At 34.9% G+C, this 20,506-nt stretch overlaps 2 protein-coding genes across 2 annotated transcripts; one reads left to right on the top strand and one right to left on the bottom strand.

Moving 5' to 3' along the window:
* Positions 1–6,316: 6,316 nt before the first annotated feature.
* LOC121771244 (vesicle-associated protein 2-1-like) lies at positions 6,317–9,435 on the bottom strand. Its single transcript, XM_042168024.1, has 7 exons — positions 9,345–9,435; positions 8,861–8,931; positions 8,691–8,772; positions 8,409–8,524; positions 8,236–8,334; positions 7,200–7,268; positions 6,317–6,543 (listed from the first exon to the last, which is right to left on the bottom strand). The coding sequence occupies exons 1-7, from the start codon at positions 9,400–9,402 to the stop codon at positions 6,406–6,408; spliced, it is 633 nt and encodes a 210-aa protein (XP_042023958.1). The 5' UTR covers positions 9,403–9,435; the 3' UTR covers positions 6,317–6,405.
* A 4,733-nt stretch (positions 9,436–14,168) lies between these two features.
* On the top strand, positions 14,169–20,506 carry LOC121769931. The gene is made up of 15 exons (XM_042166715.1): positions 14,169–14,641; positions 14,776–14,840; positions 15,265–16,083; positions 16,173–16,236; positions 16,322–16,384; positions 16,864–16,927; positions 17,028–17,121; positions 17,193–17,276; positions 17,377–17,466; positions 17,599–17,626; positions 17,849–18,361; positions 18,479–18,540; positions 19,663–19,772; positions 19,846–19,933; positions 20,011–20,506. The coding sequence occupies exons 1-15, from the start codon at positions 14,236–14,238 to the stop codon at positions 20,266–20,268; spliced, it is 2,808 nt and encodes a 935-aa protein (XP_042022649.1). The 5' UTR covers positions 14,169–14,235; the 3' UTR covers positions 20,269–20,506.

Genomic DNA, 20,506 nt, shown 5'->3' with positions numbered 1-20,506 from the left:
TCTTTAGCCTTGAGGCAGATTAAGGCTTAATTAAATTCTGTTGGTATTTAATATGCTGGATAATTGAATCCTTTATATATAATTGGCGTCTTCCATTAAGAAAATAATGTTCCAGTATTTAATTCTTATTCATGTCTACTATAAGATATATCTAAAATAATTAAATTATTTAATTCTTAATGAGACATGAAAAATTAAATTCAAATTATTTTCGTGTTAAAGATTAGGAAGAGAAAATTTATTATTTAATGTATTCATACATATCTATCCTAATTAGGATTCTAGATATATAAATATTAGGAAACTATTAAATTATTCTCATCCATATCATCTAGGAATAAAATAATATTATTTATTTCCATAGATATAGATAATAATAAAAAAATTCCTAAAATCTAGATAAATATTAGGAAACTATTAAATTATTCTCATCCATATCATCTAGGAATAAAATAAAAATTATTTATTTCCATAGATATAGATAATAATGAAAATATTCCTAAAATCTAGGTAAATCTTCCAAAAAGATTTTATTTCCATTAAATAATAATATTTTAATGATATCTTTTAGTTAAAAAAATTAAATAATCATTAAAATAATCTTTCGTTGTTATCTCATCGTACGAGGTTCGCACGAACGATGAACGACGAAAATCCGACGAGTTCTTCGTCGGACCACGACGCACGAAGCGTCTCGGCCACCAGCGCGCCAGCGGCTCGTTGGGTGTCGCCAGCGTCTAGGCCAGGAGCGTGCGCGGAGGCGCGGCTCCTCTCGTCCAGCGGCGAGCACCCGTCACGGCATCTCGGCTTGTCGGGTGCCGACGCTTCTCGGCCAGGCGCACACGCGGTGGCGCGCTCCTCTCGGCCAGCGTCTTGACGCCCGTCTCGGACATTCGAGCCGTCGGGTGGCGCAAGCTCTCGGCCTGCGGCGCGCACGGTGGCGCGCCCGCTCTCGGCCAGCTCCGACCACCCTTCCTTCCTCCTAGGGCTCCAGCTCTCGGCGCCTAGTATCTCGGTGGTTCTCGGACGAACCACCACTTCGTGCCAGCCTTCAAGTCGGCCTTGGTGCGGGGGCCGCCTTGGGGTTACGGTCTCGGCCGGCGTCGCACTCGAGCCCACGCTCGTCTGTGCGTCGCCCCGTGATCGTGATCCCTCGGCTCCCACTCAATCGACAACCCTATTTCATGATAGCGCGTGGTGCGATCCGTCTCGGCGCGAGCGCCGACGGATCGCACGTCTCGTACGATCGAGTAATTCAAGTTCTTTGATTCGATAGTTCTTGAGTTCATCATGCATAATTAATTAAACAAAACACCAAGAACATTCTTCACAATCAAATAATACATACATACATGAATTTTGCAAAATTCAAATCCAAATAATCATAGCCAAAGACTGGCTCTGATACCAATTGAAGGGGTTGGCAGTGGAAGCGTGCATGAAATCGATCACATAAATTTGATCTATTTAGCAGATTATTTAGACAAATTCTATTCGCGTAATTATCACATGTATCATGCTCATAACTTGAATTAAAACATGCTTTAGCATATAAAATCCCTAAAACATGCTCACTACGGAATTATCCAATTTACCTCGTTGATTCAATCAAGAATCGATGATGGCTTGCTCCGTCTCCTCGTGAAGATCTTCAGTACTCGACCTCTGATCTTCTGACTGGTGTCCCGGACTGTATACTAATATTTGTGTGGGAAAATCTCAACAGAATACTAGGACTCGAATAATGAAGCCAGAACTCAGCTCACGGAGGGAGCAATTTTCGAATTCTCTCTCTTTCTAGAGGGGGACGAAAATTCTCTCAATGATAATTGTATTTTCTATCTCCTTTATTCTCCTATTTATATTAAGTCACATATTGGGCTCAGTCAGGGATCTAAGGAAGAATTTGGACATGGCCTCACCCAATTAGCTTTTTACTAATTAAATTGAACCCACAATTTAATATAAGCTTATATTGGAATATTACAAGCAGCCACTACAGAAGTAATATTGCACTGCCTTTCCAAATCCGAAATTACAAGTATTCCGGGTTTCCTTTTATTTGTTTAATTCATTTCTCGCGCTTAAGATAGAAATATCCATTAATTAATTAATGTCTGCTATGGACTTAATTAATTAACATATTTTATTCTCCAAGAGTGAACTTAGCAAGAAACTCTTATTTATTATTCATAGAGTAATTAAACTCCAACTAGCTAGGTTCCGAATAATAAAACCTTGTTTCAAGCTCCTCTTGTGGATGTTATCAAACGAGACTCTCCTCGCGCACGATTCAACATAATAGCAATCCTAGCACCGCTAGATAATGATCACCACTACCCAATATACCTGGATCGTTGGGTGACGAAAAACCCGCACCTTTGGTAAGTCAAAGTAGTAGATACTCAATATCGTATGCTCAATGCTAACGTACATTGATTAAGAAATTAATTATCAAGACCTCGTCTTTCAATTGATAGCATAAAGACTCGTCTTGCTGTTATATCCATTCAGTGCTATACCACACTAACGTCATCATATTTCAATAAGGCTTAGAAATAATCGGACTGACATTGCAACCTTCCACGATAGGTAGTCTAGGACTCTAGGTCTATCTGGGTTGTGAAATTCTTATTTTTCTTTGTTCAGAACTGACCGTGTACCTTAAATTGAGTGCAGCCCACAACCGGTCTACTAGAACAAAGATTTAGACTTATGTTATGTTCGCTTATACATTTAAATATGCAATAAACATCCATTAAATGTAAAATATAACAACATTATGACAAAAATAATCTGTTGCATTCATTGGAAAATAATTATTAGAGTTTTACAGTATTCAATCACTCGAAAGGTGATTTCTAGTATACAAACCCTAACAATACGTACGTAGGTAGTTCATCACCTAGAGGTATCCTCGTCTGATTGATCTGAGCGGCCATCAGCAAACCGCCTTGCTTTGTCTCTGTGGATGTATCCGGTATCCATCCCAACAAATCGCGGCACTTGCTAGTCCAATCTGGATAGCCGACATGATAGTCACGCCCTGTGAAAACGTGACCGTCCGCCCTCAAGCCCCAAATGGCTTGCACATCTTCCAAGGTGATCGTCGCCTCTCTGATCGGTAGATGGAAAGTGTGCGTCTCCGGCCTCCAACGCTCAATCAAAGTCGTGATCAGCTCATTGTCGACCTTCATCGACCTCCCACAATCCATCACGCCTTTGAAACCAAAGGCGTCAAGCCAATACCTAACATCCTCATGAATGTCGACGTCCCAAGTCTTACTTTCTGTCCTTCGGACTTTAAATACTTGTCTTGTGCCCTCTTTCATTAGTTTATTTGAAATGTGATGTTTCTGCATATATAGCACGGAGGGGTCTTCGGGTCTATATAATAATTGTCCGCCTGAACTTGAAGTCTCCATCTAATCTAAGTACATATTCACAGAACAACAATTACAAACTCACATTTATAGTACATCACTAATATTCAACATATTTTCTTAATATTTGCTGTTATATTTTCAAGTAGAAAAATACTAGTAGAATGGGGTTGGTACAAATTACAACTAAAGTGGCAACTTTTGTTGAAATTAAAATTATAAGTGGAAATATTGCTAATGCATCAAACATCAGGGACGTATTCCAAGCACTGTTAGTATTTTTCAGAGTGCCAATGGCAAGCTTCTATTCCAAACAACATTCTTGACTACAATTCTTATTTCCACAATATTCCATTAATAAAACAGCGACCAATTTGATGGAGTATTTGTTTTTACTCAACAAGTATGTTTGCAAAAATAGAACCAATTCATTCGAGATTAATTTGAATTCGGGCTACAGTTAGTTTAAATTTCAGGTTCAAAAATTGTGATAGAACAGAATGAATTTCACCAATAAAATCCATTACAATTAACAAAATAACAAAAGATCGGCTAAAATTGAGCAATTAGTTATAAACCCTAATTTACAAAATTGAGAGAAATCTAAACAAATATGCAAATTAACAACAAATAAGGGAGGAATGTTGAAAGATTGAAGGAAACTTACCGGAATACGAGGGGAAATCGTCGTATTAGTCGGAATCGCCAAGAAATCGCGTCTGTTTTCACCCTTTCTCTCTGTCTCTTGCGTAGAAAATGAAGCTACTGCCTCCGTCTGTCGAATTTAAGCAAATTAGAGACGCATGAGCCTCATGCGTCTCTCCTTAAGACTCATGACTCTCATGCGTCGTTCGTGAAATTAAAAAAAATAAGAGACGCATGAGGGAGATGCGTCTCTCCCTAAGACGCATAAGCGTCATGCGTCGTTAAAAAAATTTTGAAAAAATTGAGAGACGCATGTCCCTCATGCGTCTTTATAACAGACGCATGTCCGTGATGCGTCTCATTAAAAGGAGAGCATGAGGGTCATGCGTCTCTCCCAAACCCGAAATAAAAAAAAAAACTCCAGTACACTTACGGAATCTAAGTTTTGGTCTAGAACAAAAAAAGAAATATCCCCACAATTTGCACTTAATTTGAATTGGGGGGAAGCATCTTACACGAGGGAAAGAAAAGACTAGTCTAAAGTCGCCGAAATCCGGCGACGGTGGCGGCGGAAACGGCCGGACAAACACAAACGCAGAGAGAGAAAGAGGCTGCCCTATGTGTGTTTTTGCAGCGGGAGAAAGGTCGGTGCCTGCACGGTGGTCGTTGAAGGCGCGGTGGTCTCCGACTCGCCGGAGAAGAGTGATGTGTGTGTGTAGCTAGGTGTGATCACACATATTCTCAATTCCCATTTCGAAATTCTTTTTCGATTACTCATTCCGTCTTACCATAATTATCACCTTTTTTCCATTGTCGTCTGTACCACAATAATTGTCACGCTTCATTTTTACTATAAATGATACAAGGTCTCGTATTCTATTAATTCACTTAATTCGCATTTTATTATAAAACCAATATAAAAAAGTGGGTCTCACATTCTACTAACTTTTTCAACTAAATTTTTTTTACATTTCTTAAAACTCGTGCCCACAATAAGAATGACAATTATTGTGGAACGGGGGAGTATTTCTTAATTCACTTTTTTTTCTTTGATTTCACTTTTCTTCTAAATGATTATACATTTTCCTATTAATCCAACACACTAATTCCTACATTTTATTATTTGATTATGTATCCATTTATGTATTCTTCGGATTGTTACAATATAGTACAGTATATGATAAAAAGTTCGATTTGTATAATTGAAACTTGATTAGTTGATTTAGATGAACCGAGAGAATAAAATTAATATATATAATTAAATTATTTTTAGCAATCCAATTCGAATCCAATCCAATTCGAATCCAACACAAAAGTATTAGGTTTATATCAAATCAACCCCATAAGGACACGAGCTCATGTTCCAAACTCATTAACTTTGTACTGTTTGTGTCAGATTTTTGTATTGTATTCAAAATTGGCCGCTCTAATTAGATAGCAGTAATTATTTATATGAAATAAAATTTTTAATTTTTTAAAAATTAATTTTTTCTTAGATTGCCTAAAAAATCAAATGAATTACAAAATAAATGCATCTAGTTTATTAAAGTGCTGGATTGAAAATTAATTAAATTAATAATTTTATAATCTATTTGTGATTGTATATGAACGAATACTAATGCTAAATTTAGAAAAAAACAGAAAACAAAAAAAGTAAGGCACCAATAGATCTTAATAGGATGGATGAATGACGCCGCAAACAAGATGATGAATCGTTTGATAAGTCATGAATGGTAGAATGACGCCACAAACATGACAATTAACCGTTTGATAAGTCGATAAATTGAACTCCGAGCACAATGCTCAGAAAAGAGTTCAAATCCGCATTTTATTGATAATAAACTCTAATTTTTGCTAATATTGATGTGACCTTTATAAGCAAGTAAAATATACTTTTAGAAGAAAAAACTATAACTAGAGAGAAATAAAATCATGTTCCACTAAGAAACTTAGGTAATACCAAATTAAATAAAGATGATCACTACTAAAATACTAACATAAATCCTACTTTTTCACTATTCACCACCACCATTTAGAGCACCTTCGGATTGTCTTCGATCTACTCTTTTGCCATTAAAATAGAGTACGTACTACATATTTCAGCATAGTCTAGTAGTCAATTCGATCTTTTGGAAGCTTCAGTTTAAGCTGGAAATGTCGATTCTCGAACTGCATTAGATTATTAGATATTTACAAGTGTAAAGTTATGATTGTGAATTTCTGGAATGAAAAAAAAAATTTGTATTTCTAATAATTGATTGATCCAGCTGCTCTTCTCTCATGTCAATCTCTGTATTCAACAATTTCATCATAAACAAAGTAGTACATTTGTAGAAGAAAATAAAAAATTGTTAAAATGGTGATTATGAAAGTACAACTAATTATGGTAAATATCATCGGATAACAAGAAGTTGAGAATGAAGCCCATTGCCATCCCGATGAGCCCAACAAGAAGTGTAAATTTGACGGAGAGCCCATAACTGTTTTTACGATTCCTTCTCCTTTTATGTATTTCCTACATATCAAACAACTAATTAAGTATCATTCGATATTAATTAAGAAAAGTCCCATTTATAAATGTCATTCAAATGTCAAGATAAGCTATAGACCTTCTTAGATAGAAATCTCAATTGTTATTGAAAAGTTTTAGTACAAAGCTGATAATTTATGCTCCGTTTCCTCTACTTTCATTAAACAAACACGAATATTGTGAAATGATTTGCAACTCACAAATAGTGTGTATTGTGAACCACCAACTCAATTTTAATATCAAACGCTGAACTTTTAACATACTATATTTAAAGTTGAATTCAAGGCCTATTTTTTCTCGTTTTTGCAAATCTTTATTTGCGGGAATTGTTTCAGTTAGATGTAAATTTAAACTTGATATCTAGGTAGAATAATTTATTTCAATATGTAATTCGTGAGTTTTCGAGACATATCGAGGAGAATGTATATATTTTATAGTTACGTGCTTCATTGTTTGCCAAAATTTAACTTGGGATATAGAATGAAGTATGTATGGAGATAAGTTTAGGCTATATATTAAATTCAAGAGGTAAAGTTGGAAAACCTTAATATTTTGCATAAAAAACTCTATCTCATAATGGATTATTATTATGAGTTTATGACATATATAATGAAAAAGAATAAGTTAGGTGAAGTACTAACCACTTCTTTTTGTAGTTCTTGCAATTGTTTCATGGCGGCATCTCTTTCACTCTTAAGACGCTGATATACCTGCATTGTGAAAAATTTCATATATATTTGTCTGTCCTTACATTAGTTCTGATTTAATATAACTCTACGCCCACAAAATAATGTTTCATTTTTCCATTTCGCAACATCTATGTTCTAAAGTAATAATTTGTTTTTTTTTAATTTGGATAAATGAACCACATTACACTAAATCATTACACGCACATTCTATTATATTAGAGTTTATGAGTTAGGGTTCTTAAAACCTTCAAAGTTAGCCTCTTATTAGCATATGAAGAGAGTATTATTAAAGTGAGATTCATATTCTATCAATTTTTCTTCACCATTCTTATAAATATATATCCATGCAAATGTTGTTCATGGTGTTAAAATAGATTTACATGGATGTTCGATTTTGCACCATGACAACTCTAATTGGTCGAAAATATGAACCTTTTCATAATTACAAAACAGTATATTTTTTGTATGACATAATTAGAGCTCGTGTGCAAAATAAAAAAATATCGAATATCTGAAAATGAAAAAAAAAAATAGTTGAGGTGGTTGTGCATATAAAAATAAAAATCTCACATGATCTCAAGTGATGAAAATAGTAAAGAATAATAAGGGGGAAAAGTCATGTATGTTTGAGATATTCTTATTATTTAGTTTATTTGTCAAAATTTTCATGTGAATTTAAATGATACTCCCTTCGTCCTATAACAATTGTCATTCTTATTGTGGGCACGGATTTTTAAAAAAATGAAAGAAAAGTTGATTGGAAAAGTTAGTGGAATGTGAGATCCACTTTTTTATATCAGTCTTATAATAAAATGTGAGTGAAGTGGAATGTGTGACCTACTTATCATTTATGATAAAAATGAAGTGTAACAATTATTGTGGGACGGACCGAAATGGAAAAGAGTGATAATTATTGTGGGACGGATGGAGTAATGAAATGAATTATGAGTAATAAGAGTAATTGGTAGATTATGTGGTACTCACTCACCACATTGGAATCGAAATTCAGATGATTAGCATCCCCATTTGTGGCGTAGATGACTCTAAGCTTGCACTCTTGTAATGTGTCTCCAACTTCCTTGTTGAACTGTATGCAGAATCAGACATACTTAATTACTCCATAATTACTACTCTAATTATCATTATAGTAAGTGTTCTTACTGTATCTTGAGAAAGCTCATCCACGTGTGTATTTGGAGGTACAATTGTGCTTTGCACCAGAAATTTATCTCTGCATTGCATACTACGAGGATATTCCCGTACTGTTTGAAGGGTCACTAATTCCAAATCATTGTTATGTTAATATACATAACAACAAAATATCTCGTGCAATAATAAAAAAACATTATGCTACTACATAATTTTATTTCACTGCTTTATGATATCATCAAATAATTCAAAATTTCAATGAATTGCTAATTAAATGAACATTAGAGTAAACACCTCTTACAAGACAAGAGTCCCATGGTTGCATCACACCAGTGTTTGGTCGCACAAAATACTTCTTTGGAGACGTAGTTTTTACCTACAAAACCAAGTATTGGACATTAACATCTTTGATCAAATGCATATCATATGTGTTAGTACTAATTAATATGCATATCGATACTCACCTTAAATGCAATATCATGCTCCGTGTTGTTTATCACTTTAAGGTCACAATAACTATGTTTCTCTAGTTCAACTAAATCAACAAAAAATAAATGTCAAATCACGATGTTTTTCTAAATGAGTAATAAAATTTCAAAATTAAACCGTATATGTATAAAATACTAGGATATACTGATCTAGTAGAACAAACGAAGTTGAGAATACTTTTCACTATAACATGAATTTTTATAGGTCGAACATTTTACCAGAAACCATGGAGAAATAACAAGAATTACACATGCACAAACACATAAAATCCATTACACAATGTCATGAATTTTATATTTTTGTACATGTGTTTTCATTTCTCACGTGAAATCCATTTTCTCGTTTTTATTCTACCTATAAATTTTCCAATCTTCTTGTTTCTTCAACAATGTAAGAAGCTCGGGGTATGTAGACATAAACGAAAACCTTATGATATTCATAGTAAAATTGCGAAAATACTTTGAAATTTGAGCTCTTCTGGTTGTACAAAGATGAATTGGCGAGCAGCAATTGTCATCGATGATCTCACTTTTGATGAAGACTCGTGAAATGAAAGATGAGAACCTTCAAAATAAATGAAAACTATTTTAGGAAAAATAGATTTATTCATCCAAAGAGAGAGACTGTGCGGAAAATGAGGATCGCAAAGAGAATGAGTAACAAATTGGAAAAAGAGTAGTTACATCATTTAATTGAATGGTGAAAAATAAATGTGTCCCTCCCAATTCATTTTTCCATTAAGGTGTTTAGATTGGAATATAACTCCGTTTTAATTTGTCGTACCATATATACTCCATATTTTATTGGTAGTAAAATAGATCAAAAATTCAATATCTAGAAAAGTCTTTATGAAAACCTAATATTACAAACTAGGAGTAATCCAAGAAATTTCTCGGTGAAAGATGTTTGATAGCCAATCTCGATTAATCTTGCTTTTGTTGTTCGAATTCTATAATTTTCTTACTCTCTCCAAAATGGAATATGAATTTTCAATTATACGCTTGAAAGTCTCTATGTACCTTATAGAAAGTTGATTGAGATTTTTTAAAGATACTAGTAATTTCATCCCAAAAAATTGTAGTAATATTTTTTTACACTGATAATGTGGAGGATTAAACTAATTATACGATCCGTGTTGTATGCCAAGGACAGACTTTGCATTTCTCGCAGACCGTGTGTTTTGTGGTAACAATTCATGTTGTAACACTCTTTACTTAATTATTTAAAGACTAAAGTCTAATTTTGGTCTCTTACATTTGTCCTATAATTCTTTTTGGTTCAATACATTAAGTTTGTGACCTTTTGATCCCTAACATATTGTTTTGGTACATTTTGGTCCCAAACAAGGTCACAAACTTAATGTATGGGACCCGAAAAGAATTTTATGAAAAATGTATGAGACCAAAATTGAACTTTAGTCCTAGATTATAATTAAGTTATTAAATTAATCAAACATTTTGACTGTTAATTTTAACATAAAATGGTTATTTTGGACTAGAACAATAATTTTGGGATCAAAGGGTACCAAAACAATATGTTAGTGACCAAAATGTCACAAACCTAATATATGAGACTAAAAGAATTTTAGGGCAAATGCAAGGGACCAAAATTGGATTTTAGTCTTATTTAAAATCGAATAAGCGGTGTCACATTCGCAAACTTTGCGTGCAACTACTTATCACTTAAAAAACTTGCACGACTGTCCTCAAATATTGTTTATGACCATCATTGATTTTAGAATGGACAAGTATATCATCGATAAACATTACTCCCTCCGTCCCACAATAAGAGTCACATTTGTCATTTCAGTCCGTCTCACAATAAGAGTCGCATTTCACTTTCACTATAAATGGTAAGTAGGTCTCACATTCAACTAACTCACTTCACTCACAATTTTTTATAAAACTAATATAAAAAAGTGGACTTCATATTCAACTAACTTTTCCAATCAACTATTCTTTACATTTCTTAAAACTCATGTCCACATCAAATGTGACTTCTATTGTGAGACGGAGAGAGTATTGCAATGATGGTTGAAAACCCCGATTCATCAAATTCATAAAAGTAGCTGGTTATTCCTCAATCCAAAAGGCACGTCTTTGAATTCATAATGGTCATTACCAGTCCTAAAAGTTGTTTTAAGAACATCAACATCTTTCCCCTTTAATTGGTACTAGGTGGTAGCAACCTGATCGAAGAACCACCTTCAAAAGTATACTTGCTCCCTCCAATTGATCAAAGGAACCATCAATTTTTGGCAATTTGTATTTATTTTTTAGAGGGAACATCATTTTTGGTCAACGAACTTTGCCAAAGTATCATTTTAGGTCCGTGAACTTTGAAAATATCATTTTAGGTCCGTGAACTTTGAGTTAGTATCATTTGAGGTACTTTTTACTATTTCCAAGTTTTTTTGGACGAAAATACCCTCAATACCTTAAAGTGTATATATTTTTAATAAATTTATCATATACTCATAATTTTTTATAAATATCTTTACAATATTATTTTTGACAAATTTTCTAAATATAATTTGACCTTAAATATTATCACTTAATTTTGTGACATGCAAGTAAAATTGCTTCTTCAATTTTTTATATTAATTTTTTTTTTAAATTGAATAAAGAACTTATAATAAAAAATTGAATAAAGATATTTTCTTGCATGTCACAAAATTAAATGATAATATTGAAGGTCAAATTATATTTAGAAAATTTGTCAAAAATATATTGTAAAGATATTTATAAAAAGATCTTTATTCAATTTTTTATTATTAAAGAAAGTTCTTTATTCAATTTTTAAAAATAATTAATATAAAAATTGAAGAAGCAATTTTACTTGCATGTCACAAAATTAAGTGACAATATTTAAGGTCAAATTATATTTAGAAAATTTGTCAAAAATATATTGTAAAGATATTTATAAAAAAATATGAGTATATGATAAATTTATTAAAAATATATACACTTTAAGGTATTGAGGGTATTTTCGTCTAAAAAAATGTGGAAATAGTAAAAAGTACATCAAATGATACTAACTTAAAGTTCACGGACCTAAAATGATATTTTCAAAGTTCACGGACCTAAAATGATACTTTGGCAAAGTTCGTGGACCAAAAATGATGTTCCCTCTATTTTTTATAGTCATTTTGTTCAATTGGCGATAATATGCTCGGCCGTTTATGAAGGGAATATTTGATAAGAAACACTCAAACGCGAATAATCATCCTAGGATATTGTATAAGGGATATTGGTCTCTAAAACAATGAACTTTGGTCAAATTTTGATATTTTTCACGAACTTTTAAATTGGTCTAAAAAATCACAAACTTTACATTTTGTTTGTTATTTCCCATGGCATGTCAATCACCAAAACCAACCAACTTCCGTGCATATTATATCCTACTTGGCATTTTATCGTATTTGTCACGAACTTAAAAAATAATCCAAAATATCATAAACATTTTACGGTTGCCTACATATAATAAGATTTTTTCCGAAAATATCGTATATGGGTTGCCATGGAAAATAATAAATAAAATGTAAGTTTGTGACTTTTTAGACCAATTTCAAAATTCATGAAATATATCGAAGTCGGAACCAGAACCGGACCGTGAGGCTATTTCACGGTTCCGGTTCTGGTTCGAAAACCGCCGGTTCCGGTTCCGGTTCGGAACCGCCGGTTTTCCGGCGGTTTACACGGTTCCAGTTCGAAAACCGGCGGTTTCGCGGTTTGATTATTTTAAAAATTAGAAATTTGGACATATACAATAAATTGGAACAAGACAATGGATAATTTAAATTGAAATAAGACGAATAAGGTGAAAATGATATCAATTTTATTGAATTTGAGTTGTAACGGACAACGATACATTACAATTTACAATACATATACAAGAATACAACACACAATAATGTAATATAAATTTGAAATTTGGACTTATACAATAAATTGGAACAAGACAATGGATAATTTAAATTGAAATAAGATGAATAAGATGAAAATGATATCAATTTTATTGAATTTGAGTTGTAACGGACAACGATACATTGCAATTTACAATACATATACAAGTATACAACATACAATAATGTAATATAAATTTGAAATTTGAACTTATACAATAAATTGGAACAAGACAATGGATAATTTAAGTTGAAATAAGACGAATAAGATGAAAATGATATCAATTTTATTGAATTTGAGTTGTAACGGACAACGATGCATTACAATTTACAATACATATACAAGTATACAACATACAATAATGTAATATAAATTTGAAATTTGGACTTATACAATAAATTGGAACAAGACAATGGATAATTTAAATTGAAATAAGACGAATAAGATGAAAATGATATCAATTTTATTGAATTTGAGTTGTAACGGACAACGATACATTACAATTTACAATACATATACAAGTATACAACATTATATAATAGAAATGTAGAAATATGGAACAATATATATTTTTTTGTTTAAGCAATGAGAAAGAAAGACAACTTATAGAACTACGGGAACAAGTATAAGTATATAACAATGCGTAATAAGAGTAGCACTTGAGTAATTAAATGGAAGCACAATAGCACAAATGATAAATTGGAGACAAAGAGAGAGAATTGAGAGATTGAAGAGTGAAACTCTTATTAACACACGAGTGGGTGAATGTAAATGAAGATAGATTGGAGTATTTATAGATAAAAATGGGGGGGAAAATGGAAGAATTCGAATTTGAAATCTGAAAAAAAAAATTGAATTTTCGGAAAAACCGGCGGTTTTTTGGCGGAAAACCGTTGAACCGCCGGTTAACCGCCGGATTTCACGGTTAACCGCCGGTTTCCGGTCCAAAAACCACCGGAACCGGTCGGTTTTCACGCTCGAAAAGCTGTCCTCCCTGATGCCTTGGTTTCCGCGCCCAAACTGGCTGTTCCTCCGGTTAACCGGCGGTTCCGAACCGCCCCAAACCGGCGGTTCGGTGACGATTCCGGTTCGAAAAATCTTGAACCTGAACCGGACCGCGACCCGAATTGCGACGGTTCCGATTCGAGGAAATCGCCACGATTCCGGTTCGCCGGTTAACCGCCGGAACCGGAACCGGTGGGCATCTCTAATTTTGGGAACCAATATCCCATTACTTTTTTAGATACTTATTAGTATGATCTTAAGTAATTAGAGAGAGTTCATTCAAAAGGATGGCGGGAAAGCCTCATTTTAATTTCTCTATAAGTTGGCGCAAAACGCTCAATTTCCCGCCCACTCATCCCAAACCCTTGTGCCGATTCCCTCGAAACCGTTTTTGCTCGCTGCCTTTCATTTCATGTGAACCTTCCTCGATCTGGCAACTGATGGAGGCCCACCCGCTCAGCACTGACGCCGCCGCCGCCGCCGCGTGGCAGTCTCTCGGCCTTTTGCTCGCCCGGGGCCGCCCCGCCCATCCATCCGAGCTGGCTTTCCGTTCTACTCCAGATTTCATACGCTTCCTTTGCTCAATTCCCAACTCTCCTCTCACTCTAGCGGGTGATGACCTAGTCACTTTCTCGCAAATCGGAGTTGCCGCTCTCGTCGATTTCTTGTCCAATTCAGATCTGATTTCGAGATACTTGGATTTGCCACAATTTGTGCCTCGTTTGTTAGCAAATGTTAGGTCAAATGCCCTAATGAGGACATATTGTAGAAAAAGGAAGAGGGCGGTAGGGGAGAATGAGGAATTTGTGACTATGAAAAAAGAGAGGTTTTACCTGGATTTAGATGGTACACCGTACACATTATCTCTCTCTTTTAATTTTTCAGCGTTCTTTGTGGTTGAAATGAGCCATTTTTTTTATATATTTTGTGTTTCACTTTGTTTTCATCTAAAAGGGCGTATGATCTACTGTATATAACAGATAAAAAGAGCTCAAACCAGATGGCAATTACAATTCCCCACAAATTTCAGAATGTCATCACTCAAGTAAGTTTGAGCCGATAATTCTGAATTATTAGGAATTTGTTTATTTGGTCCGGCACTTTTGCTAATGCTTAAGTTGGGTAAAGGTTACATGTGCAACGTGGTAATAGGTTATAGATAGAATGAATCAAATGATTCATAATTTCAGTAGTCAATCATATTTGAGGATAGCAATGGAATTATTTGTTTTTTAAGGGAACTTTGGGGTTTGTAAATAATTTATTGCTCAAGGCTGTTTTATGGATTGCCCATTACTTAAAAGTTCCATTTGAAGCTTCTTTTTCATCGTCCTCTCAAATTTTATGTGCTTCACTTGAAATTCAGCACATACAGCTTGCATCTCATAGTTGGCTTGATCTATCATTGGTATTTGCCTGCTGGAACCTTTCATTGATATTCAATGACATTTTGCTGCATCACTTCTCAGGGTACTGAGACATTATCAAGCCTCCCATCACTCTCAGCTTCTGACTTCTGGAAACTTAAAAGAGACATGTTTATACCTGTAGCACATAGAGACTTTGAATTTAAAGCAGCTGAAATTCCGAACATGCTGATGCTTAGCTGTTTACATAGAACGAGTTCTAAGCCTTATTTTCTAGATCTAGGTAGTGTTCCACATAGACACCAAATAATGGCACAAGAATTATCAAATTTCATCCCTTCTCCTGACAAGCTATCACATCCATTGAGTAGTAATTTTGAAGAAGGTGGTGGAACTGGTATAGTAGATCCTGCATCATCCAAGTTAGAAATAGATGAGCAGATGACAGTAACACAAAAAAGAACCGATGCTGTTAATCAAGGTTGTGATTCGTTGACTGAAAGTGGTGCTGAGAAAAAAAAGGAAGTCTTTGTACATGATTCTGGTAGTTGCAAAGGACATATGGAGCATCAGCCATTAGATAAAACCCATAACCCTGAAAAGGCAGTGCCTAAATCCAATAACAAGGATCACATTTCCAGCAGACCAGGAACGGCAGGTCATCTACATAGCCAGAGAGACACTCCGAATCGTTCCAACAAGCATTCCTCTGCTCTCAATCCTAATAGGAGAAAAACTATCTGCCCAACCACAGAGAATCACAAGCGCCTTATTGAAAAAGGTCAAGAGCAATGTAAAAGAGATAAAAACACAGTTTCTACACAGCAAACGAAAAAGATAGACTCTGACCAGATTCTAAATGCTAAAGAAAAGAGGGATGCATCAGTTGAGAATAGGGAAAAGCTTTCCTCCATATCCAATGTAAGCTTTATGGTCTGACCACCATGGATGTATATTTGCTCCCTTATATGTATGCTTCAGAAGAATTAAGATATATACATGCTTTGCAGGATTCTGAGAAAGTATCTTTTCCGGAATTTGAGTCATTTATTGTGGAACAAGAAGAGGGTTCAGGTATCATTTGACTATCACCTCACCCACCCACCCACCCACATTTTTCATGTGTTATAGATCGCAATCTTTCTCTTAATTTTCGCAGGAGGTTATGGTAGAGTTTACCGGGCAAGGAGGAAAGCTGATGGAGTAATATTTGCCATCAAATGTAGGAACTTGCCATTTCGTTGTAGCCTTCTCTATTATTTTCTATATCTAGTCATTTACTTTTTCTTTTAAAATCATACGTCTTGCGTCTTATTGTGTGTAGTTTCTAATGTTGCTGAGCCTACTTTCTGCTCTTATTTGGCTATTAAAGAATTTTTTCAAGTGTAGTCATGCAAAACTAAATATTCTAGAAAATGGTAAAATTTTGCGTGACTGCTAGATAGTGCAAAAGCTTAAACACTTGTTGGTGATTCTTTCCCAGCAAAGCTTTGCCTTTCTTGTTGTCATGAATTGCGACTCTACTCTAGTATAGTAAGATGAAGTAGAAAAATACTTAGAGGTAAGAAGTTATTATTAGTGTATTGCTCTTGTGGTGTTGAAATATGTATTAAAGGAGCTTTGCTTTTAATGAGTGCTCTTAAAACTTTCACAGCTGGATACATGTTTGGCTACTAACTTTTGTTTACTATGGTTTTCCAGGCCCTCATGTCAACGCCAATAAACATTATGTGAATAACGAGATAAAAATGCTAGAGAGATTGGGGTACACGTTATTTGTAATATATTTAATTATTAGCATATCCAGGGTCTTCAGAAATTTATTTTGGCAGTGGCAGTGATTTGTGTATTATACCTAATGACAGGGGGAAAAACTTTGTGATAAAGTATGAAGGTTCATTTAAGAGTACGAGTGCTGATTGTCTTGTTTTACAACATGTTCGGCATGATAGACCTGAGGTATTCGTCACCACTTTAATCCTTCTTTTGTAATAGACCTTGTTCTCTTGTAACATTATCTCAACCTGCAGATCTTAAAAAGAGAAATGAATGTTGCCGACCTACAGTGGTATGGCTATTGTCTGTTCAAAGCCCTTGCTGGTCTACATAGGCAGGTCAGCAAATATGCGAAGATGCATGTATCATTATGTGCAATTGGATTCTTCTTGGAAGGACAAAAATGAAAATAAATTTTGGCCGTTCTTGTGCTTACAGGGAATTGTTCACAGAGATGTTAAACCTGGAAATTTTCTTTACTCCTGCAAGGACAACAAGGGTTACCTGATTGATTTCAATCTTGCATTGGTGAGTCATTGCTCCTGAAGTTTTATTGTCCTCTCCTCTCTCTATCCAACTTCTGTGTCATGTGTTCAACCAATTTGAAGCACTTAACCTGATGTATCACCTTTTAATAATTTTTTATTATATGATCAACAGGATATGCGCAAAAAGTATGGGACAGTCGGTGAGTTTTATTCTTATGCAATCAACTTGGTTTATAGTTTATACTTTTATTAACATGTCAAGTGTAGAGGACCTGATGAAAGAATATTTTTTTCAGTAACTTGCTGAAGGTTCAAATTCATTAATCTAGTTTTTGATTGAAGACTAGCTGGTGGACCTATAGGACATTTGAATTTTCCTTACCCCATATAATACTAAACTGTATTTTTCCTATCTTGTTCAGATAATTCCAAATTTGGCCAAAATTTGGATGATCCTGCCAGTATTGGGCTGACAAATTCTTTGTCGCCTGTGATAGATACGGCACGCATAAACACAGTAAACAAAAATGTTGGAAAACTCCGTAGATTCCTTTTACCTCCCGGGAACCTGAAGAGGAAGGTTGACAAAGCAAAGGTTATCACTGAAGCTAGCAGCAGGAATCTCATTAAAAGTCAGGGTGCTGATGGTTCTGGGATAACTTCTGCCAAGGATGCAACAAGCACTAGAACTGTGTCTGCAGAAAGGTTGAGAGAACCATTACCATGCCATTTTAATATTAGGAAGGAGCTGTTAAGCCTTGCTCAGGAAGCCGTGCAGGTTGGAAATCATGGATCTGCCGATGCTCCCAAATCAAAAAGAAAAAGAGTTGCTGCACCTGCCGGGGATGTAGGTAGAAAACTTTTGTATGTCACTCCAATGCCACTGCATGCTAGTGGAAATGCCATTTGTGGGGCTGGATTACTTAAAACCAAAGGTTCTCTGCCCCTTTATTTACTAATACATGTATTGTTGGTTGGCTTCATTAATTGAAATATCAGAGCTTTTAAACTGATGGCCTCAACTGATATTTATTTAATACTATTATTTATAGGAGATGGGAAGCCGACCAGAGAGGGTCCTTGTGCTGGAACTAAAGGCTTTAAGGCTCCAGAAGTAAGTTGCTTGAACTTTTTTCTTTTTTATTTCACTCTTTACTTACCCAATTGGGTGGTAAAATGAAGCTTACTTTTGTTACTTTAAAACACTTCCCTATGTCTTTATTTTGCTTATGCATCCACTGTCTTTGTCTGGGGAAATATTTAAAGGTTCTATCTTTTAAAACATACCAAACCTTAGGGTTAGTTTAAGCTGCCCCTACTTCTTTAATAAGCTAAGACCAGTGTTTAGAGAGTTGGATGCTAGTAAGAAATAGTTAAGTGAAAAAGTAAAAGCAGGTCTGAGTTAAGAAGTTCTTTAGCTAATCTAAGTTCAGTTTGAGGTGTTTAAACTTAAAATACTGTAATTTAAAGCTTATGCTGCATTAGTAAGTTTCCATTCTTATATTTTCAAGTTCAGACAAAGCCTTCACTGATTCATGCATTCCCTTAATAACAGGCTTACAGCCAACAGTTAAAATCTCATATTTCTTCAGTTTTCTCTATCCTCTCTCTTATGCCCACTGCTGGTGCCAACTTCTTAATCAACCCAGAATCAGATTCATTTCTTTCATTTCCTTTGATTCAGGGGTTATCTTTTTACAATAATTTAAATCAATTAGTATGGTAGTAGCTCATTTAAGTTTAAAGCACAGTCTCATATGAACTGATGTTACTCTTTCTTGCCAGTGAGTTGAATTGGGTTAGTTCAGCTGAATTTTTATGCTGTTAAGCTCTAGAATATCTGAATATGTGAATAAACCTACAACAGGAACTAACCAAAGCCGAAGATCTTTTAGCTTTGCACATATTTCCCTTTGAACTCTTATCATATGAAGATAAAAGGTGCTTTTAAAACATGGTTGTTTTATGATTTTATTGCATCACTACATGGCCAAATCTGTGAATTCACATATTAAGAAGCGACTTAAAAATATCATGGTGGCTAATAAGCCTATGATTTCTCTTCAATCACATGAGGTCCGGAGTATTTCTTGATTTTGCAAAAAGAAAATATATGCAAGTGCATTTAGTGATCATAAATCAGAGAAATTTGTCTTAGAGCAAGATAACACCACTAAATATAGAGGTATGTAGCCTTACTCTCCGCTGAAAGCTAAAAGACCATCATGCTTTCTAGGTATTATTCAGATCTCTACATCAAGGCCCTAAGTCTGATATTTGGTCTGCTGGAGTGACCTTACTGTACCTGTTGATTGGCAGAACACCTTTCACTGGCGATGCCGAGCAGTAAGAACTACGGAACGCTAGCAACTTAAACTTAAATTCATCTGAACTATCATTCTAACAGTTGCATGAACAGGAACATAAAAGATATAGCAACGTTAAGGGGCAGTGAAGCTCTCTGGGAAGTCGCAAAGCTGCACAACCATGAATCATTATTTCCAACGGTACAAATGTACAAATGACTTGTAAGTCTCTCTGTAACAGGACCAGCTCAAGACTTATACGACTCTTTCTGTAACAGGACCTGCTCGATGTAAAATACACGACCCCGATGTGTCTTCAGGATTGGTGTGCACAAAATGCACGACGACGGGATTTCTTTGATGCCATACCAAGTTCGCTATTTGATCTCGTAGATAAGTGTTTAATGGTGAATCCACGACAGAGGATCACCGCAGATGAAGCTCTTGCACATGACTTCTTTGCTCCGTGCCATCAGGCAATCAGAAAGCTGAGGCAGCGAAGGCAAGTACCGGCCGAAGCTTTGGTGAATCAGTAGGGGCATTAAAGCAACTTTTAACAGAGAAACTATAATCTAGTTACAATACAAAGTAGGTTATTAGTTTACATTTATTCTTAAAAGGCGTTGCTTTTTTGTGTAGAGCTTCTACCTCTGTAGTAGTAGTAGTAGTACTTTTCTTTTTCTTTGTTTTGTGCCTTGTAACAAAGGCAATTCCTTATTCATTGGAATTTGTATATATACACTCAGAATTATTCATTATTTCGACCAAATTAAA

The sequence above is a fragment of the Salvia splendens genome, chromosome 16 (assembly GCF_004379255.2).
Source record: "Salvia splendens isolate huo1 chromosome 16, SspV2, whole genome shotgun sequence".
Classification (NCBI taxonomy): Eukaryota; Viridiplantae; Streptophyta; class Magnoliopsida; order Lamiales; family Lamiaceae; genus Salvia; species Salvia splendens.
This window is presented reverse-complemented; position numbering and strand designations above follow the sequence as displayed.

Coding starts and splice junctions, on each gene's coding strand:
- LOC121771244 (XM_042168024.1), bottom strand. CDS start 9,402: ATGACAATTGCTGCTCGCCAATTCATCTTTGTACAACCAGAAGAGCTC. Junction 7,269..8,235: donor TGAATTTCGATTCCAATGTG/GTGAGTGAGTAC, acceptor TTCACAATGCAG/GTATATCAGCGTCTTAAGAG. Junction 6,544..7,199: donor AAGAACTACAAAAAGAAGTG/GTTAGTACTTCA, acceptor TTTGATATGTAG/GAAATACATAAAAGGAGAAG.
- LOC121769931 (XM_042166715.1), top strand. CDS start 14,236: ATGGAGGCCCACCCGCTCAGCACTGACGCCGCCGCCGCCGCCGCGTGG. Junction 18,362..18,478: donor TGGATTACTTAAAACCAAAG/GTTCTCTGCCCC, acceptor TATTATTTATAG/GAGATGGGAAGCCGACCAGA. Junction 18,541..19,662: donor AAGGCTTTAAGGCTCCAGAA/GTAAGTTGCTTG, acceptor CATGCTTTCTAG/GTATTATTCAGATCTCTACA.